At 37.5% G+C, this 21,047-nt stretch overlaps 1 protein-coding gene across 4 annotated transcripts in view; it reads left to right on the forward strand.

Annotated features, from left to right (window-relative positions):
• Window positions 1–21,047, forward strand: part of WDR7 (WD repeat domain 7) — a 202,942-nt gene that overhangs the window by 52,637 nt on the left and 129,258 nt on the right. For 2 of the 4 annotated variants that reach the window (XM_072416511.1, XM_072416513.1), the window contains 4 exons: window positions 6,496–7,265; window positions 9,492–9,580; window positions 14,859–14,945; window positions 18,235–18,353. In XM_072416511.1, the coding sequence (XP_072272612.1) occupies window positions 6,496–7,265; window positions 9,492–9,580; window positions 14,859–14,945; window positions 18,235–18,353 (1,065 nt within the window). The remainder of the gene's footprint in view (window positions 1–6,495; window positions 7,266–9,491; window positions 9,581–14,858; window positions 14,946–18,234; window positions 18,354–21,047) is intronic. The other 2 variants (XM_072416512.1, XM_072416514.1) reach the window with 1 other exon arrangement.

Below are 21,047 nucleotides of genomic sequence, written 5' to 3' on the forward strand. Positions count from 1 at the left end.
TTCTAATAACTCCACAATCGCTCCTAGACTATAAATGCATTTATTAATCTCTGACTACATATGTAGGCTTTTTACTGAGGAATCCCATTCGTTGGCTGAAACGAAGTGAAAATTCAGCTTAACTCGGCTGCGTTATGTTATCGCAAATCGACTAGTGCTTTCGAGTCCGAAACACTGTAAAAAATCTCTTTGTTAGCAATAGAATCTGTTGGCATGATCACTCGTTATCTGAAGTATCACTGTATCTCTCTTATGTCTTCGGTAATTCAAGGGGTGGTCAAGGTGTACTTTTGTACTGTAACACAATCCAAGAACTTGACTTTTGCAGTGCTGGAACCAGTGTTCTTCCTGGCCTATTTTAGCTGGGTGCCCCACCCGACACTTTTGAGTAACCACCTGGCTGTTTTTGGGTGGTTACGGAAATGTTGTGTCACAATATAGTGACGACCACTCGCTTACAGCTTTTTCCCATTCAGCCTAAAAACTATTCTGGGGAAAATACTGGCTGGATCTTTCAGACATGGGGGAGGAGAGCCCAGGTCATTTACCTAGTATGCGGCCCAAAAATTTGATTGCTGCCCTGGGTAAATCTATCCTCTTCAGGAACAGTGACAAAACCTGTTTTTGTAGAATCAGGAAGAGTAATTCAGCATGCAGGATTCTCTATTTAAAATAACTAGAATTATTTACTGTTTATCTTGCCTTCTCCCTCTATGCAGACGCTGCATTGAAAGCATGCACTGTATATAAATGATGGTCTGTGATGGCTGGCATTGTATCATCCAGGTTTGTGAACAAGTTAATTTTTATCTCCAAACTCACTTTTTCTTTAATAAACTTTTAGCATACCAGGCATAAGGACAGCTTGCCACTTGGCAGGTACATGCCCCAAGCACTCCTATTCACATATAACTGGATTAAACATTAAAACTTCTCTTTCGACACTTGAAGTTTATTCTTTTTTTTTTGTCAGGCCTCCTCTAATTCTATGGCTATAATTTACCAATTTCTTTTTTCATCAAGAGAGGCAAGAATGATTTAGTAAGATTAGGTGGAACTTGTACATGATTGACAAGACTATTGTCATGTTCTGTCATTGTAATTATGTACTAGAGGTTTTATAGGGTGCTACATATTTAATAAATCATCTCTTAATCCTTTAAGCCGTACTATTACAGCTAGCCACAATTTAATGAATTGTGTGCATCAGACTCCTCCTGTGTAGAACCAACACGCAGTGCCCCCACCTGGGTATCCTGAGAGTTAAGTGCGTCTTAGATTTCATAATTGGCTTAACGTTTTTCTAAAGGGTAATTGGAAATGTTTTTAAAGTAAAAAAAATTATACCCCCTTTCCTTGAAGTAATTGATTGCACTTGTCAACTGAGCAAAAGACAGCAGTGTCTGTAAAACGTGAACATGTTTGGGCTCATTCAAACATATTTTTTTCAATGGACATTTAAAAAAATAAAAATATATGTATGGAATATAAAAAAAAAACTTTTAATGGAGTGGTATTGCATTAAAAACAACGGACCTGATTTTTAATTGCTCTCTAATGCTGGAGAGGATACACTTTTGCTTAGTGAAGCTGGGAGATCCCGCAAACCTGGAATGGATCTGGTCCTGGATTCAAAACATTTGCCAACAAATTAAATAAGCTATTCCAGGTTTGCTGGATCACTGAGCTTCAATGATGAAAGTGTATCCTCTCCATCCTTGGAGAGCTTTAAAAAATCAGGCCCCATATCTCTGCCTATAGTCTTTTATTGTTTACTTTATGTACCTTGCATAAGTTTTCTATGCCCAATACCATAGTTGCTATGCTTCCTGTTTTACAGTACTCTACAGTAAACCGTGCTTTACTAGTTTTATCTTGGTGTAAATGAATAAAATAGAAATATACCTTAATTTGTATACATGTAATTCATACCCAGTACCAATTTTGATGTGTTTCGCAGAACCTCAGAGGTTGAGACCAGTATGAAAGTTCTAATAGTGTAATCCATCCAAAAGCATTGGTACCTCTCACTGCCACCATTCTTTTAAAGGAGCCAGGTGAGTAGCCCTGAGGTACACAGATGAGGTTCAATCGCTTTAAACAAACATCTGATATAATTTGTTCCACTATGTATTGGGGTGCTCAGGATGCAATCTCCTGTTTCAAAGGTTCCATACTCTCTGCGTCCCAGGCTGTCAGTGGAGAGCTTGACCTAATGTAGTAAATATAAACCTACTGAATCCCAAACCTCAAATAGGCATAAAATGTTTTTTTTTACTTTTTAAGTATGAGCAGCACAGTGCTACTTGCCTTTGACTGCACCTTCCTCCAGTAGTGATAGACTGGAGATCAAGGTTTTTTGGGGGTCTGGCATGCTTCTATTATATATATATATATATATATATATATATATATATATATATGTTTAATATAAAGTTAAACTAAATTTCTCCTGTACTCGCCTTTCCCCATTCCATCACAAGGCTCATCCATCTTCTTGGTTTATTAACTCTTTCTTCAAGCAATTTTGATTGGCTGGGCCAAGGTGACTTAACTCATTCAATCATTTCAGGCAGGCTGGGTATTCTGGTAACCAAAGCTGAGCTGTGCAGATCCTCTTTTTTTGACAATTTCCCAGAGCAGGTAGCAGGGATTATTGAATAAGAGACATAACCTTATATATGGTTATGTCTCAATCACTTATTTACACCTTTTTGGGATGAAATAGGGAAGGATTTTGAACTAATTTCTTATTTCCCTGCAGTCTAGCAACATTTTTTGTGCTATTGGAAGTTTAGGACCTCTGTCAGCTTTCAGATTTTAGTTTTCCTTGTGCATAATTTGTGAAATGTCATTCCAAGAACAGGAAGTGAGTGGAAATCCCTTTAATGGAGCCCTGGATAGCAATGACGGGATTACCCCTTATTTCGAAAAGATCAGTTTGGGATATACAAAAAGTTAGAGCAATTAAAGAAATCTACTTTCTAAGCTTTTTTTTATATTCTGATTAGTAGGGTCCTGTTTCTTATCTTCATTCACTTTAGAGTAAAGTGCTCTGCAAGTTATGATGGTGCTGTGTGAATACTTATGGGCATGTTCAGACCTCAAAGCTTTGATATTTAAGTATTTAGCTTGTGATTTACAAATATCTAGTCCAGTTCAGCAAAAATGTTTTTTTAAAATGTATGCATTTCATGGTTTAGTTTCTTTATTGCTTTTTTTTATAGTTTTCTCTATGCTTACTCTGTATGCCAAATGATTTCTATGAATAGGACTGTTTTTTTTTTGTTTTTTTTTTAATGTCTGTAATGTTATCTGAAGTGTTGTACTTTAGAAAATGATAGCATTCAAAAAGATTTAGGAAATGCATCTGAAAGCTTTAAAAAGTTCAGAGAACCGAGATGATAAATATTCTTTTGTTTGATCATCAGGAGTGACACAATTCTAGTACATCTTTACATCATCTGCCAGGTTAGCCATTTACAGACACTTTTCGAGAAAACTCGATGCGTCTGTGGGTAGCTCTTCCCACCTGGGGTCTTCTGGGCGTCCTAAAAGTTTGACACAGTCTGGATTCTAAATACATTTTTACTGTAAATCAGACTGCAGCTTTGCTTCCCTGTCAGTACTGAGCATCTTAGCATACAATATTCATCAAATATAGAAGACTGATTGTTAACCTTTGTGGCACTGAAAAGGAGATTCCTCTCTCTCTTTATATTGTAAAGGTTCTTTCTTCATTTTATTAGGAACTTGTGCTTCGTCCTTTGTGGAACAGGTCCATCTTTTTTTTCTTTTTTTTTTTTTACAATTACCGAAAACCCTGAGGTTGGCAGCACCCTTTGTTTTCCTCCACCTCCTTCCCAGCTGCTGCATTCTGTCCTGCAGCGCAGCTTAGAAAGGGCATCGGGGTCAGCCCTAACCTAGCTTGCATTAGTGGTCTTGCCTTTCTTACAGCTGTCTTCACGACCGTGCTAAGCTTCTTTTTCTGCTTGAGTTTTAACGGCCGTGCCTTTTATACTGCTATGCTAGGGACGACTCTTTCTACTTATTGTAAAGTTTTCTGGTTGTTTTACAATCTGGGATGCTTAGAGATGAACAGATGACATCTAGAACAAAGTTACTACTTGGAAGGTGGCACTGATTTTTTTTTTTTAACAAAGTTTGTAAAAAAAATTAATTCATTTCAACCACAGTTAAGACAAGAAAAAAAACAAATATAACCATTCAATTGTTAAATTTGTTCTTACATTACAAATTAATAGGAATAAAAAATAATGGGTCCTCCACACATATATACAGTATGGGGTTACTTGCATTAATGAGCAGTACCTTGTGCTGGCAGACTGAATTTTTAAAGAATCCATTGGAATTGGTTCAAATAGGCAAAATGTAAGTCAACGCTTACACCGTGCAGCATTTAGGATGTACTTCCCATGCACTGTAATGCAGTATATTGGTTTTGAACATGCTCCACTGAAAATAATTGATTTTTGTTCTTGTCCATGTACAAAAAATGTGTCAACACATGCAGTATAAAATAAGCACTCAGTAATGTAACTGGGCATATGAGTACAAATAAATTAATAGGGAGGGACTTTTCAGTCAAATACAACCGACCTCTCTGTTGTAGTATGAACATCTTTTCAGCTATGTCTATAATATTAAAGGTAAAGTTTTGGAAGGGAGATCATCTCTCTCTCTCTCTCTCTATATATCTATATATATATATATATATATATATATATATATATATATATATATATATATATATATAATTTGGTTCACTCGACCTGAAAACCTTCACTGTTATCCAATGATTTGCTGGATAACAGGGCTATCAAGCTAACTTTCCAATCTAAGTATCATCAGGGGACAACATTTTTAGGAATGATACAGGAATTTATGTGGTTGGCTGTTTGCTCTGCAAATATTGTCAGTGCTTTAGGTGAGTATTTGGTGCAATTTCCTGGACCAGCAGCAGAAGCATCTGCAAATGAAGCAACAGCAGCTATTTATTCATATATTAATAAAATTAAACTAAAAAAACAAAAAAAAACAACGAAAATTAGTATAAAAGTTTCGCTGTTTTTTTTTTTTTTTGTTTGTATTTAATATTTTCTTGCAGATCTGTCTTCTCTGTTGCTGTGGTAATTGCTTCAGAAGCTGATAGCACCCAGACATTGCCTATCCCCTATATATATATAAATCTATGTGTCTATCTCAAAATATAAATTAGAAATTTTTGTACATTTTCGTTTGTTCTTTATTTTGGATGAAGTTTTCAGTTTTAAAGCAGATCTTAGTTTCATTCTTGCACTCTTTCTTCAATAAGTAAAATTATCATTCACTTGATGTATGTAAGCTATTAATATCTGTTTCTGTGTTTCTTTAATTTGATGTATCCATTATCCCTGTAAAACTATGTAAACTGTTTTAATTACAATATTAAAATAGGAAGAAAAAGATATTTTAGTTCAGGGGTTATTATGGGGTCCTTTATATGATTAGAGTATGCCATTGGATTGGATATCTCTCCACACTCTCTTCTCTTTGCTATTGAAATGATCATCATTGTCCTATTTGGTACTGTTTTTAATTCACATATGATAATATTAGAACAGCTGAAAGACAGTAAGGATTGTATATTAAACCAGAAAATTGCAAATACACAAATGGCTGACACATATAATAAGACCTTGCTGTGTTAAATGTATTAAATCAATGTATATATGCCAATTTCTCCTTTTTAATGCCAGGTTCACAGTTCTGGCACAGCTTTATACATGGTGTTAAAAGAAATTGTACAACTAATGGGTGAATGTTAGTTAATTTACTTTATCTGGTCAATATGCTTAATTTGTTTTTTTCTAATATTGACTCCTAAAATCTAATGTACTTATGTTAATTATGTTTAAAATATTGAATATTTTCCAATTTTGTCTGTGTGTCCATGTTCCTCACCCACCAAAACAAACTATTATTTCATAACCTTCCTGTATGTACCTTTTAATGTTTGACAATTACTACCAAAAAAAGTTATTTTGGTTTAAACTTATCCAACACCAAAATGTCTTCATTTGGGTTATAGTAGTAGAAAGCTTGTAGGGAGTTGTCTCTTATTGTTTTGAGCGTTTAAAGTAGGGAACAATATATATTGTTGTCACTGGAACATTGGGTGTAAATGGAGATACTTATTTAAACAACAGGAGAGGTTTCTGCGTTCTAGAGAGATTTTTTTTCTGTTGAGTTTTAGGACAGTAAATGAACAATTTAAAAATAACAACAATTCCCCAACTAGGACACATACACCAAAAGTAAAAAGTTTTCAAGTTTCTTTATTCTGTTCAAGCAAGAAGTGTTGTACTTCCTCACTTACACTTCTGTACACTTTGTAACTTTGTAAGTTTACAAAGTAACACTTTGTAAGTTGAAGAGGTGTGTGCATAACAGTTGTATACATAATAAATTATATATGTCTATTTTTTTTAACAGGGGAATTTACCTAAATATTCACATAACTCCCTGATGGTGCAAGCAATAAAGACAAATGTAACTGACTCGGACATACACCTGCTCTTCTTTGATGTGGAAGCTCTAATTATTCAGCTACTGACTGAAGAAGCCTCCAGGCCAAACACCGCACTTATCTCCCCAGAGAGTTTACAAAAAGCATCTGGCAGCTCTGACAAAGGGGGCTCTTTTCTGGGTGGTAAGAGAGCAGCAGTGCTTTTCCAGCAGGTCAAGGAAACCATCAAAGAGAACATTAAAGAGCATCTCCTGGATGATGATGATGAAGACGAAGAAGCCATGCGACAGAAAAGGGATGAGAGTGACCCAGAGTATCGTTCTAGCAAGTCAAAGCCATTAACACTACTAGAATACAACCTAACCATGGACACGGCCAAGCTCTTCATGTCATGTCTTCATGCCTGGGGCTTGAATGGCACACTTGATGAGGTCTGCCTGGAACGGCTTGGGATGCTTAAACCACACTGCCCAGTATCATTTGGCCTACTCTCAAGAGGTGGTCACATGTCTCTGATGCTCCCGGGCTTTAACCAGTCCACTTTCCAAGCAGTCGATGAGATTGTAGGCTCTGTTAGAAAAATGTCAGTCACTGAAGGACTTGGAAAAGGCAATTATGGTGTATCACGAGCAGTCACTACACAACATCTTCTTTCACTAATATCCTTGGCCAACACACTCATGAGCATGACCAATGCAACGTTCATTGGAGATCACATGAAGAAAGCCCCTCAAAGGTACAAATAAACTTCTACTAAAGCTGTAAATGTAAAGTTTTATATACACATCTCTATACGTGTGGTCAATAGTATTTTGTTGTACGTTCTGGAAGAAACTCTGTTTGCTTTTTCTTCTCCTCCTGGCTTTTTCCATCTTTATGAGCATGTTACATGTTTCATGTGATGTTGCTGAGCCATACTCCAAGCACTAGTTATTGATGCTTTATAACTCTATGAAAGCCAAAATTTTAATGACTCTTTGCTTTTATGGGGGATCTTTTCTGGTTCAGAAAAAGAAAAGCACGGAAAAAAGGAAAGTATGTGCTGGCAGGAAGGGGATTCAATTAAACCTGTTACTTTACTTTATTGGTTGATTCTAATGTGGACCAATTCTTAAAAAAATGTAACTTTTTTTTATTATAGCAGAGAAGGTTTGGGACCTCTGTCACGTTTTTAAAATTATTATTACTATTATCTAGTATTTTTATATATTCATTGTCAAGTTACTAGCTGTCCCTTAATGGGGCTCACAATCTAATGTCCCTACCATAGTCATATGTCTAGCAGCACGGTGGCTCAGGGGTTAGCACTCCGGCCTTTGCAGCGCTAGGTCCCAGGTTCGACACTCAGCCAGGACACTATCTGCTGTGTGTTTGCAGGTTCTCCCTGTGTCTGCGTGGGTTTCCTCCGGGTACTCCGGTTTCCTCCCACATCCCAAAAACATGCAGTGAGGGTAATTGGCTTCCCCCCCAAAATTGACCTTAGAGTACATTATTGACATATGACTATGGTAGGGCATTAGATTGTGAGCTCCTTTGAGGGACAGCTGGTGACACGACTATGGACTTTGAACAGCGCTGCATATTATGATGGCGCTATATAAATACTTCGTAATAATTAATAACACAGGCTAGGGTCATTTTGGGGGGTGGGGGAGCCAATTACCTAACCACATGTTTTTGGAATATAGGAGGAAACCAAGTAACCCATGCAAACACGTGGAGAACAATCAAACTCTGTGCAGATAGTGCTCAAGCCAAGATTCGAACCTGGGACTAGTGCTGTAAATGCCAGTGCGCTAACATTTGGTCCACCATGCAACTTTCTAAACCTCTAAAATATAAGCATGCTAAACTTAGGGTTTTTCTTCCTCGGGATTGATTGTACACATGTTTCTATCTGAATTATTCAGGTTTTCTAGTTTGTTTTTACCTTAGTAGGTAAACTTGATAGTCTTGTTTCTTTTTCAGCCTGAGTAACTACTTAAAAAATATGCTATGGTAAAGTCTAAGTATAATTTTTTTATTACTATAACTTTTTTATTACTATAATTTATTTATAGTATTATTATTACTATAAATCGTTTATTTAGGATGGTTATGCAAATCAGAGGTTCATTTCCTGACCTTCCATATTGCACAGGCATTCTGTTGTAGAAGCTTTGAGCACAGGCTGTGATAGTTTGCAAATTGCAGTAACCCATAGCTACGAAGAAACCTCAGCCAAGCTGCATAAACTGCAGTCTCATATTGAGCTTTTGTATAATATTATTCCTTGCAATGCACTTTCATAAGTTTATTTAATTGATGTTTAATTATAGAATGTTTAACCACCTGTTCAAGTAAAATTTTCAGAGCAGTCAATTACGTTTTAAGTAGCCACTGGCTGCTTGGTTCTAAGTGTTTTTATTATTCTTGGGAGCAACTTTTTAGGTGGCCACATGTGAAACAATTCACAACACGTTAGTACTAAAGTTGTCCACCAGGAAAAATTTTGAAAGGTTTAGTGTCTGTTTGCTTTTAGTGAATATATCATATTTCTGATGCAGAAATTCTGAAACCATTTTTTTTGGTTTTGGATAATGTGGTTGTTTATTTTTTTTTGTGTCTGCGTCCTTTCTGGGGAGTTCTGCCCTCTTTATTTATCTTGGTGATCATTGTTACAAGAACTGGATGCAAACTTTGAGTTTGCAATTGGTCAGGAAAACTTTCCAAAGGGGTACGTCTTCTGGTGGCAATTTTTATGATAAGGGCACATGGGGGGGTTAAACATTGCCTACTGTATATAAGACAGCCTGTGCCAGTCATAGATACATATGGAAATACACAATCCTGGTGGAGTTTGCAGTCCCATTGGCTTTTCTGTGCACAGGTTAGCTTAGAATATTGGGTATGTGTTTGCTCTTGCCATACTCTTTACTGTACTCTTTACATATACCAGCCACTGACTTCTTTTTCTTCTCAGGCCTCCCAGGTCCGGCTCTCCAGATTCCATGAAGGGAAAACCTTCCCCGCAGAGCTCCAGCAATGTAATGCAAGGACAGATTAAACAAGGTAAGAACAATGTTTAAAGATACAACAACTCTTATTGAAACCAGCAATACAACTATAGAATGATTTTAACATTCATGACATCAATTGAAGTTTAGCTGAATGTATTGAGCTGTGCAGCTCCAAAAATTAAACGCAACTAGCTGTATTTCACGTATACCTGTCTGCTCTATCGCTGCACATTACATTTTACACAGATGCTTTGAAGTGGTTGACATTTAACTGTGTCATCAGCATTTTAAAAGGAATGTTCTACATGGAGATAATAAAAGATTGATTATGATTGTACCTAAAGTCTCTTGGGTGCAGCGTAAAATGTTAGAGTGAAGGACTGGGGATCCGGAGTCTAGTTTTCTTGAGTAAGTCATATTTTTGCCAACTTCTTTTTATTTTGACACATCATATTGACCCGTGCAGGAAGCCCTTATTAAATTTTCAGGTATATCTGTTTTTTTGTGTGAAGTGGTGAAATAGATCACATGAGGATCTTGGCAGGTAATTCACATATCTTTGTGTCTGACATATCTAGAGATTAATTACCTGACTAAGCACTCAATATCATGTAAACCCCTCACTTTAGCTTCCAGGGGCGACGTGTTTATGTGATGTCATAACAGAAATTTCAATTAAAGACAACACTATGACACTTTGTTCGCTGCCAGAAGCCTCTTTGAGATTCTTTATAGAACAGGACAGGATAGATTTCTTATATTGTTATAATTAAATCAATATAAGAAAGATCATTAACATCCAGATACTACAGCCTATAAAAAAGAAAAACATGGTAATTCGATAGTCCCAGTGTGTTCTCTATACCGTGCATTTCACATTTCACCTGCAAAAATAAGTTTGCAGGTCACAATAGCTGCCAGCAGGTAGAAGCACAGCACCCCAGAAAGAAGCAGACATCCAGGAAACTTGTAACTATATCAGGTCCTGAATATTTTTTGCCCACCATTTCTCTGAATGTTCAGTCACCACCCTCTGGACTGGTAAGTATGAAAAATGTGCAGAAAGAAAATGTTGATTTTAAAATAAATTGCAGCTTTCCTGCCTTGCATGTATCAACAGATAGGAGAACAGGAAAGCAAAGATGGGACTGCTGCACTGAGTGTATATGACAAGCATGGCTTTAGCGTACAATCATTCTACATGTACATCATGGACCTGTACTATTTCTTGCAAGACTGCATGCATTAGGAAGAATAAATGGATACCAATTCCCTGTTTTTTAGGAACAGGCAGGAAGAACAAATTAAAAACGGGCAAAATATATTGTGCTCAGGGTTTAGTTTTAAGAAAGAAATCCTAATTGTAGGATGTCCCATATATGCCTCATGTATATATCTACTATATATATATCTACCTAAATCCTCTGTGTATGAGTTCTGCACTGTTCCCCCTCTGAATTAACAGTAATGGTACCCATTCTTGTAACAAATGACTGAAAGTTCTGTTTCTTGGGTTACCTTTCTTCCCCCAGTCTAATGACTGGGTAATGAAGGAACAGCAGCTAAATATTAAAAACTTCTTTCTTTGTGCTCTCTTCTCCTGTAAGCATGCTTAGTATTGGCATAACTGGAACTATTCAAAGCAGCATGTTACATTGCACTGGTTTAGTCCAATGCACATCCCTCTGCAAATCTGAGTGATTTGTGCTAGTGATTACAGGAAACTAATAAGAGAAAGCATCAGGTATGTATTACTGGTGCTGTGTAAAATTTAATTTTAGGCAACCGGGAAACTTAGATTTAAAGCAAACTTTGTATCAAACTTGAAGGTACAGGCCACTATTTGAAACCTCATTTAATCCAATAACGGTAAAAAAAAAATCAGAATGTAAATTTCCACCTTATTATTTTTTTATTATGGAAGTAGTCACTGTGCTTTTCTTGTAATAAAAATAAAACATACTGTTTCAAATAATAAAAAAATATATTCTTCTAAAATAGTAGTGTAGGCACTGTGTTCTTCTCAATAAGAAGGGCGGGAGACTCTACTTAAACACATCTCAGAGATAATAATAGCTGTAGCTTTTCAGCTTTTGACTTCATGTTGCAGTAATTCAGCTTGAAAGGCATACATATTCAAAATGCACTCTTCTATTATGTCAAGGGCCACAAATGCAAATCTGGCCCCTCCTCAGAATTAAGCCGTTGTTTGTTCAGCTAAACCCCTGAACGAGGGGATGCCATCTCTGGCCCCTCACACGTGCCTAGCTGACATTATGATACATTTGCATCGAATTATGAAACAGATAGTTTTCATGCAGATGTCCTGGGGTGACAAAAGGAGTTAACTGCATGAAAAGCAAACACCCCTCTTCACAAAACACTGTTTAACTTGCGCAGGAAGGCACTCTCATTGTCGTTCTCCGGGAGAAGGATTAATTTGAAGCTGGTTGTCCATGACATATGGTAATTTCTCTATAGGAAGGAAGTGTCAAGCCCTGACCTCTAAATCTCAGCTTTGACCTCCAGTTATACAATGGGGGAGCTAGAAGGACCTCATCCTCTTTCATATGTTAATGTGACTAGCTGCCAGGCCTCTTACACCACAATTTTCTCTATTGCCATAGGGAAGTCGCCACATGGAGTAAATGCCAGTACTTAAAAGAAGAATGGGAAGAGAAACCTTTTTTTTTGTTGTTTTTATACTTAAACTTTGGAACCTCACAGCTTGTTGTCATATTTTAAGGTTTGTTTTTTAACATAATAGGAGTTTAGAAGAACATTTCTATTAAAACCCAATTCAGTTTTCAGTTTAAATTCACTAAATACATTCTGAGCACATCAGAACAAATATGTAAAAAAGCTTTACAGCCCATCTACCCCTTTGTAACACGTTATATGTTTTGCTGTTCTATGGTACAGTTTTTGTGAATGGCACTGAAACGCACCCGACAAATGCATGTGTCTGGCAACTTCAGTGAGGTAAAACACTCTGGGCCTGATTAATTTAAATCTCTCCAAGGCTGGAGAGGACACACTTTCTAAAGTGAAGCTGGGTGAGCCAGCAAACCTGGAATGGATCTCTCACAGGATTGAAATCATTTGCTAACAACTAGCAAATTACTTTTAGGAAATCCATTCCAGATTTGCTGGATCACCCAGCTTTATTTAAGTGTACTTAAGTGTATTCTCTCTAGCCTTGGAGAGCTTTGATAAATCAGGCTACTTGTGAGAAAAATGCTACCTGCCCTATTTCAGTTGAGTTGTGGTGTGTTTAGGGACATTTAGTTGGATAAGGCATTTAAATTTAACACACAATATGACAACATGCATATTGCTGAAGTCAGTGTTGTGGTTAAAATGTATTTTTTTTTAGAATCCACCCTCAGCCTGGGTAGAAAAACCTGCACCCTGCCAGCAGCTGCAAAGTGGATCCTTGCTTTATGCAGGGCATTTAACTGTTGGGATATTTTTTGTTATATTTTTGAAGAATGCCTCTTACATTGCTTGCCAGGGGGAAGAATGTCACCCTTATAGATAGCCAAAAAAAATCATTGATGTCAGCTAAACTGACCTGAGGGGCACAAATTGTTCACTGCTCAAGGAAACCCTAGCAACTTCTGGAGGAACCCTGGGGTTCCATGGAATCTTGCTTGAGAAAAACTGCTCTAAATATTACCGTTCAGTTACTCAAATTGTTGTTTCTGTTCTGTTTGCTTTGCACTTTGGCAACATTTTCCAGAATCACGCTTTTGCCATCTTTAATTACAATGACACCAGAAGGCATAATTGGAGGATTAATTTTAACAACTGCAATAGAAAACAATCCCTTTGTTGTAGTGGTAGTTTTCATAACTTTTTTATGATAAAGCTGAAACAATTGGAGTTCCAGTACATATATTCTTACTGTGTTACCTTTCATTGGGTTTGAAATTTTGGCCAGTGAATCATTCAGGGTTTTTTAATGTCTGCTTTAACATGGTTCACAGTTTGTTCATTATTTGCAATTAAAAGATTGAGGAAATATTTGCCTATTCTTTACAAAGTGACAGGAACCTTTGAAAGTCATCCCCACCAGCTGATAATTTTCATTGTCCTCCTTTACTTCTGCATTCTACATTGGTTTCTTAAAGCCCTTAGAAATACCGAAAGTACCCAATTATAGATGGCCACCTTTCATCCCTCTCCAAAATTCAGTGTTTGTGTCAAATTAGCCAATTGCAAAGTCGTATTGCATTATTTTGAGACTTTTGTTTCTAGTTATCTTTCCAAGAAGTTCTAACTGCTGCTGCCATTCCCCCCAAAAATTTGTGACTTGGGTCTGTGCAAATGTCATCTGACAAGTGTAAGTGTGAAGTGTAAATACATTATTGAAAAATGAAAACATTTCAAGTAGATTTAATAGTAGAAGGATTTGAAAAAAGATTTGGATTAGTATTATACTTCTCCAGTCCTTGATAGTAATCACATTTTTATTAAAGCAGGCAGAAGTAATTTAGTAAGGATTTGTTTGCAAAAAGACAGAAAATAAACTTGGGCTGTAAGGTGGACTAGCATGGTAGTTGTACTGGATCACCCAGGTTCTCCCATGGTGGTCAATCTTCTCCAGTTTTGGAAAGGTTTATTAATTCAGGCCCAGTGTGAGAAGACATCCAAATAGTCACCAGATCAAGAGGTGAGGGAAAAATGCCTCATCGAGGACAACAGTTTAAGTGAGAATGGCCTAAGATGGGAATTTCATGGACATAATTTCCTCCCATTTTTTGTTTAGTCTCCAGGACAAGAAGTAAGGGAAATTACCCAATCTGGACACAACACAGTCTAAAAAACACATGGATGTATTCACATTTATAAAATACATGCTCTATAAATGTGCATTAAGCTAAGTTTGATTTGGTAATAAAAAGCCAGAGGAGAGCAGAGAGTACTTTCTTGGAGCACAACATGATCCACACCACAACCAGCATTTGGGCCATGCACAGCTCTGCTCTCTGAAATATTCCATCTCTTAAATGATTAGTCCATTTGAATATTTCACAGAATCGGATAAAAATCTATTTATCAATAAGGCCTATTTGGACATGATACATCCAAATGTAACAGCTTTATACCGTAGTGTGAAAGACTTGTCAATCTTTTTTGTTGCATCCTCTGCCTCTATCTTGCTCTGTTTGTGTCTATCAGTATTGCATTGCTAATATCCGCTTGAGTCCTCATTTTGTTCTGTTTGATAACCGTTTTTCTTGTCTTCTGCCTGTATACTGACCTCACAGAAGTGGCACAGTAGCTCATATTCTGCTGTCTCTCTTTTCTCTTGTTTCTTTTGCAAGCTCTTGCTCCTGATTCTTCTGCTCCTACTGACTCCGATCCCTCTGGGTCTGATCGCACTTTACATTCCTGTTTCTCAGTCAATGAAGGTATTCTCTCTCTTGCTTCCTCTCTTTCTCTTGCTGTCTTTTGTGCAATCTGCTTGTCTTATTAATTTATATCTTTGTATTTCCTTAATTGTTTTGTAATGTCTAATCTCTTTTTTACTATTTGCAGTTGAATTTGTTTAATTGATCAGCCGCCTCTATTGTTTCATCATCCTTGTAATGTTTTCAGTCAATCTGTTTAAATTGTTCACAGAATTGTGAAATGTGCCAAGAGGTGTAAAAAAAGAAGAGGTGAGAAAAAAACTCTTCTCTTGAAAGCTGTACTTTAGATAAATAGCTAAAGAAGCTGTTTAAATACATGTTCAATAAATGTCCAAATAACTTTTATAAGAAGTTTGTTTTACATTTAGCTTTATTATATTTACCCCTCAAAGGTAGAGCCTTGTCCACCAAAGCTTACAACCTACTGAAGGGAAACCTGGTGTACCTGTAGTTGAATGTAAAGAGTGGAGATAAATTAGTAGACTAAAAATTCTAGTCCAGACTTTCTCGAGGTACTGGAAGTCAATCTTCTCCATTTATATGCAGATGTGTTGACAAGAAATATACTGATAGGAGGAAAGATTTAGATGAGGATTATATCATCAACCACGTTCTCCTTTATCGTCTAATTAGCAGGCTAGGAGTTGATAGGGACACCACATTATTCCTCCTAGAGCGTTGTTTCTCAAACTTTTTAACATGAAATAACTTTCAGGTAATCAGGGAACCCCTTCTATAATTACTGTATTCACAGCCCACAGTACGTTAATGTAGTGGTCAGTAAGAAGAATGCCTCTGGTGTCAGCTAAACTGACCTTGAGAGGCACAAATTGTTCAAGGAACCCCTATCAACCTTTGGGGGAACCCTTGGCTTCCAGTTAACCCTGGTTGTAAAACAGCGTCCTAGAGTCCTAGACCATGGCTGAATAAATGGCGGTGTCTACTTAGTTGTCCTGTTTGACTGCTCTGTGTTAATCTTAGGTCTAGATAGAGGAAAATAAAAATAAATCTCTCTCATACATGTTTTTGCCCTATGTATGTAGCTGTTTGCCTGCAGTTTAGCTTTAAGGAACAAGTATTTTTACTAAGTAATAGCTACATCTAATTATCCATAGTGCTTAGCATTGTGCTTATTTTTTTCCTAAAGAAGCAGGAGTTGCACTTCAAATAACAAATTAGATTCTCCTTAATCAATTAAGAGCTTTTGTTGACCCTTCACTATCTCTGTTTATCCAGTGTACTTGTTAAAATGCGAGTTAGGGATACCCACAGAGATGACATAGATTTTGCTATGTGGGGCAACTAACAGTACTAAACGCTAACAGGCCATATCTGGAGATGGTTTTGCTCATCAAGCACAATGTTACTGGATCAAAGGCTAAGAATCCAGCCTTCACGCAATCTATGATCCATGTTTTTGGTATCATGGGAAAATACTACGGACGTAGGCAGGGGCTGCCATAAAATTTCAAGCAGAGGAATCCATTGATTTTACATGAAATGTTGTTCTGTAGTCCTTACACCGTGAAGTTGTATAGATTCCATAGTCTATCCCATGGGAAGTGGCATTTAGAGGGGGGGGGGTTTGCTCTCATTTCTTACTATCTCAATGTTTTGTGTTTTAATATGTGTCAGTTAGTTTTGGGAGAGAATAAATCCTTTCTGGCCAAAATATGTATGATGTGTTCTTTATTTATCGATGCCATGTAACCTCAACTAACACATTTTCATTGAAAGAGATTTAATGGTATTGTTGAATATTGTTCACAAGGGACACATTTATTATTCTCTTTATGTGCGCAGCAAAGTGCCACAAAGGGGTATTATAAGTTTATTGCCCTGATTGTATCTAATTTTACAACAAATCATAACCCAAGTGTCTCTAACTTAGCTGTTCAATGGCGTATGAAGGGCTTGGACCCTCATAAGCCTAGCAATTTTTTATTTATTTTTATTATTATATATTTTAGGTTTTGTATACAGCTGCCAAAGGCCACTGTGTTTGGTTAAGTAATGGCTTATAAAGGTGTTGGTGTCAAGATGGTTTTACCATGTAGGCCCCCACTATGTAAAAGCATACATACCTCTTGAAACATGGGGGTTAAGGAACATTACACAGGGAGTTTTTGCAGCATGCATAGTTATTAAAATTGTAATTGGTGGGGCCAAAATGGGTTAAGCACACCTCTCAAGAGCTTAAAGTTAATGTAAACCTTAACCGAATGACATAGTTTGTACTGTTTCATAACTTTTGTAAACAATATAATACTTTAGGTTTGGTTCCTGATGGGGACAACAGTGAACCATGACTGTTTAATGTGTAGTGACAAGGCCAGTAGTAGACTACTTGGGAATTCTGAGTGACTGGGTGAAAACACAAGAACACATTTGATGGACAGGAATTTTCCCTCTACTGATATCTTATTACAAGACTTTTACTCTATAAAAGGTCATTTAAAGACTTCCTCTTGAAGAACTTATTGATGTCTCAATAAAAAAACTTCCCCTCTGTTACTGGCTCATTAAAAGATTTCTATTCTATTACGGTCACATTGATAGACTCCCCCCCTTTTTCACTTTTGGAAGATATTCCGTCTATTGATGTCACATTAAAATGGTGTTCCCTCTATTATAAACTCATTGAAGGATTTATATTATTGTCATTGGCGGCAGCGGTTAGCACTCTGGCCTTTGCAGCAACAGTTCTGAATCTCAGCCAGGGTTCTATGTGCATGAAGGCTGGATATTCTTCCCGTGTTTGTGTAGGTTTCCCAGGGTACTCCAGTTTCCTCCCACATTCCAAAAACGTGTGGTTAGGTTAATTAGCTTCCCCCCAAAATTGACCTTGGACTGTGTTAATGACAAATTACTATGGTAGGAACATTGGATTGTGAGCCTGAGAACAGTTAGTGACATGACTATGAACTTGAAGCTCTCCGCTATATAAATACTGGATGCAATAAGGTGGACCTTTCCTTTATTACTGTTACATTGGAAGATGTTTCCTCCCTTATTATTACATAGGAACACTTCCACCCTATTACCGTCACATTGGAAGATGTCTCCTGTCACTCTAATATTGTCTTTTTGAAGGACTCTATCTCTGTGACAAGCCAATCACAATTCTAGTGAGGACTCATAATTGTAGTTTTTCTCCACCCATTTTCATTCATAGTGCCACTTGTCACTCGGAAAAAATGGGAAGGTACCTCTATCTACCCATTGAGGACACAGGTGGCAAAAAAATAGACTTGTTTAATTGCAGTATTGTCCTTTGTTCCCATTGCAGGTTGGAGCCAGCTAGCTGCCATGCATTGTGTCATGCTGCCTGATCTCTTGGGCCTGGACAAGTTTAGACCACCTCTTCTGGAGATGCTGGCACGGAGGTGGCAGGACAGATGTCTGGAGGTAAGACAAGCTTATAGTGTATTTGGATGTTGCTTTCCACCTCTTTTAAGCTCAAGGATTCATTTTTGTGCTCTTCTCCTCCAGTAGAGATTAGTAGCAGTAGAGATAGTGACCTTGCTAATGTTGCTACCATCAGTCCTTGCATTGTAAGTGAGCACAACAAGGGCCTGCCAACAACCCAAGGGGAGCAAAAAGTACTTTTCATGTTCCCTTTGCTAAACCTGAACAGGAATTTTAAGAGGCACAAACCAACAGACGACGAGTGTTGTGCACACTCCAGATTCTCGTTCGATATCGGGCCTGGGGCATTTATTGGATGAGAATCATCTGACGTGTGTACCCAGCCTAACAGGTAGGATGGGACAGGAGTTTATCAAGAAGAAGAAGAAGTAAGTAAAAATTTGGTTGCTGGAATAAATTGTACAACCAGCCTCAACCAGGAATGCTCTAATTATAATTGAACTGGAGAGTTTAAATAAACCTTATCTCTGCCGTTAGTTCAGAAGCTACAAACAGGCCAATGTTTTGTAAAGCCCTACAGACACCTAAATGCTAGTCTTCCCATCACCTGATAACATTAATGAAGCTTCCCAATAAATCTGTGCTTCCAGCAGAATCTTGCAAAAAAATGTGATTTAGTTTGGTAGAGTTTACCAGCTTGATTTTTGCCCCTCAAGGCCAACTGTCTTGTGTTGTACCCCACAAACCTAGTCAGCTGGTTAGCCATAGTATCACTGTAAAAAGTTGAACAATATAGCCAGCCAGCTAGTGAAATCTCAGTCAGATGAATGCTATATTTTTACAAATGTAACTTTACAAAAGGCCCGAGGCCTAAAGAAAACCTAAGGCTATTTTAGATTTTTTTTCTTACGCCTTGCTACATATATCAAGCTAATTGCTCCTGTTAAAAAGTACAAAAACTTTAATTAAAATCCACATCCTCCTAGATTACTGCAGAGTACAGCTCTTTTTCCTATTCTTTAAGACATAATTCACTCATTCTAAGTCAATACTGGCTGACTTGCCAAATTGAACTATCTTGGATGAGTTTGTGTTGTGCTGAAAGACATCTCTGTACAGATAAAATCACTTCTATGTCCGGTGATGTTTGGTGATAATCCCAGTTCATCAATGGAAACTGAACTGAAGAAGTATTTTATTACTTTTTCTTGTAACTTTAGAATTTTTTTTGGATAAAACTATCCAGTCTAGTGTTGCCTTCAGTCCTTTCTTTTCTTACAAATACAGGTAGTCCCCGGGGGACATACGAGAAAAGGACTGTAGGTAAAGTTAAATTTGTATGTAAGTCAGAACGTGCACATTATTTCAATGCAATTAGCACAGATGTTTATCTCAACATTTTAGGCAGCGTGGTGTTGGTTACTTTATAAAATCCGCACTGTGAGTTATTCTCAAACAATGCAAAAAAAACTATATGGAGATATTACCTTCTGGAGCAAGCTGTGCGTTGCAAAAAGCTAAACAAAATGGAAAAAAAAACAACTGCAGAATTTGTCTTGGTCATTAAAGAGGTGCAAGATGTTACAGATCAGATCAGCTCAGCTCTTGAGATCACCCACAACCTCAGCTGTGTTTAGCAAAAGTTTCTTCTGCAAGTCATCACTGTCCTGCACAGGAGAAAGCAGGGAAGCCCCGCTCGTATCTAGGAGTCGTCCGTATGTCGGATGACCTTAACTCAGGTACTACCTGTATCTTCCGTGGGTGATAGTTAATGTAATAGTAAAGGACATGTAATAAGATGTCATAATTGGTCATTTCTGCTGTACTGTGGAATCAGACCAGAGTATCATTGACAGCCTGAGATCGCAGGAAAGGGGTTGAATGACTCTGGCTGTCATTTAAACCTGAAAGTGTGTGGTAACTAGTGGCAGAGTTGGACACATGGTTAATGCACAAATTGGAAGACATATTTCTCATATATGGCATTATTTTCACCACTCATTTAGACAAATCCGGCACCTACAGTGTATGTGGAAATGCCACAAAAGTGAAATTGTAGGCAAACGGGTAAATAAACATATCTCTATGTATGCCATATCGTCATACTTATCTGCCCAATAATATTATATAATTTTCTTCATCCAGTTTTTTGACCATTACCCCCTGCAAGCCAAATCCCAACTATTTACTTTTCCCTATGTGGATGTCTGTATTCTCCACACCAGGGGTGTCAAACTCAGAGCCGCAGGCCAAACCTGGCCTGCATTCTAAATATATTTGGCCCACGAGTAAATAAAAAAAATCTCTACTGGAGCTGGCCCACCAGTAGAGTGCATGCACCGCTAATACTACAAATCCCAAAATGCTCTGGTCGCGTGGTAATCAGGACCCAAAAGAGCCCCATCCTCTATTGACATTCATTAGTGACCTTTGATTTTTTTTTTCTTTTTTTAACCCCCCTAGCGGTATTCCTGAGTGTGACTTGGGGTAGCTTTAAACTAAAAAAAAAAAAAAACCCTACTTTCCTTGCTTTATTGTCATCCCCCGTCATCCTGCTGTTACCCGCAGGTCCTGCGGACACGTCCTTCCTCCTCGATCTCCAGCAGGCGAATGCAGCCACGATCTCCGGGGTTTCCCAGTGACGTCGGTGCATGTGCTGGTGCCGGTGGGCGGATTGGCTGGAAATTCAAATAATTTTGTATTGGATTCAATACACTGTATTACTGTATACTT

The sequence above is a fragment of the Pyxicephalus adspersus genome, chromosome 6 (genome assembly GCF_032062135.1).
Source record: "Pyxicephalus adspersus chromosome 6, UCB_Pads_2.0, whole genome shotgun sequence".
Lineage (NCBI taxonomy): Eukaryota > Metazoa > Chordata > Amphibia > Anura > Pyxicephalidae > Pyxicephalus > Pyxicephalus adspersus.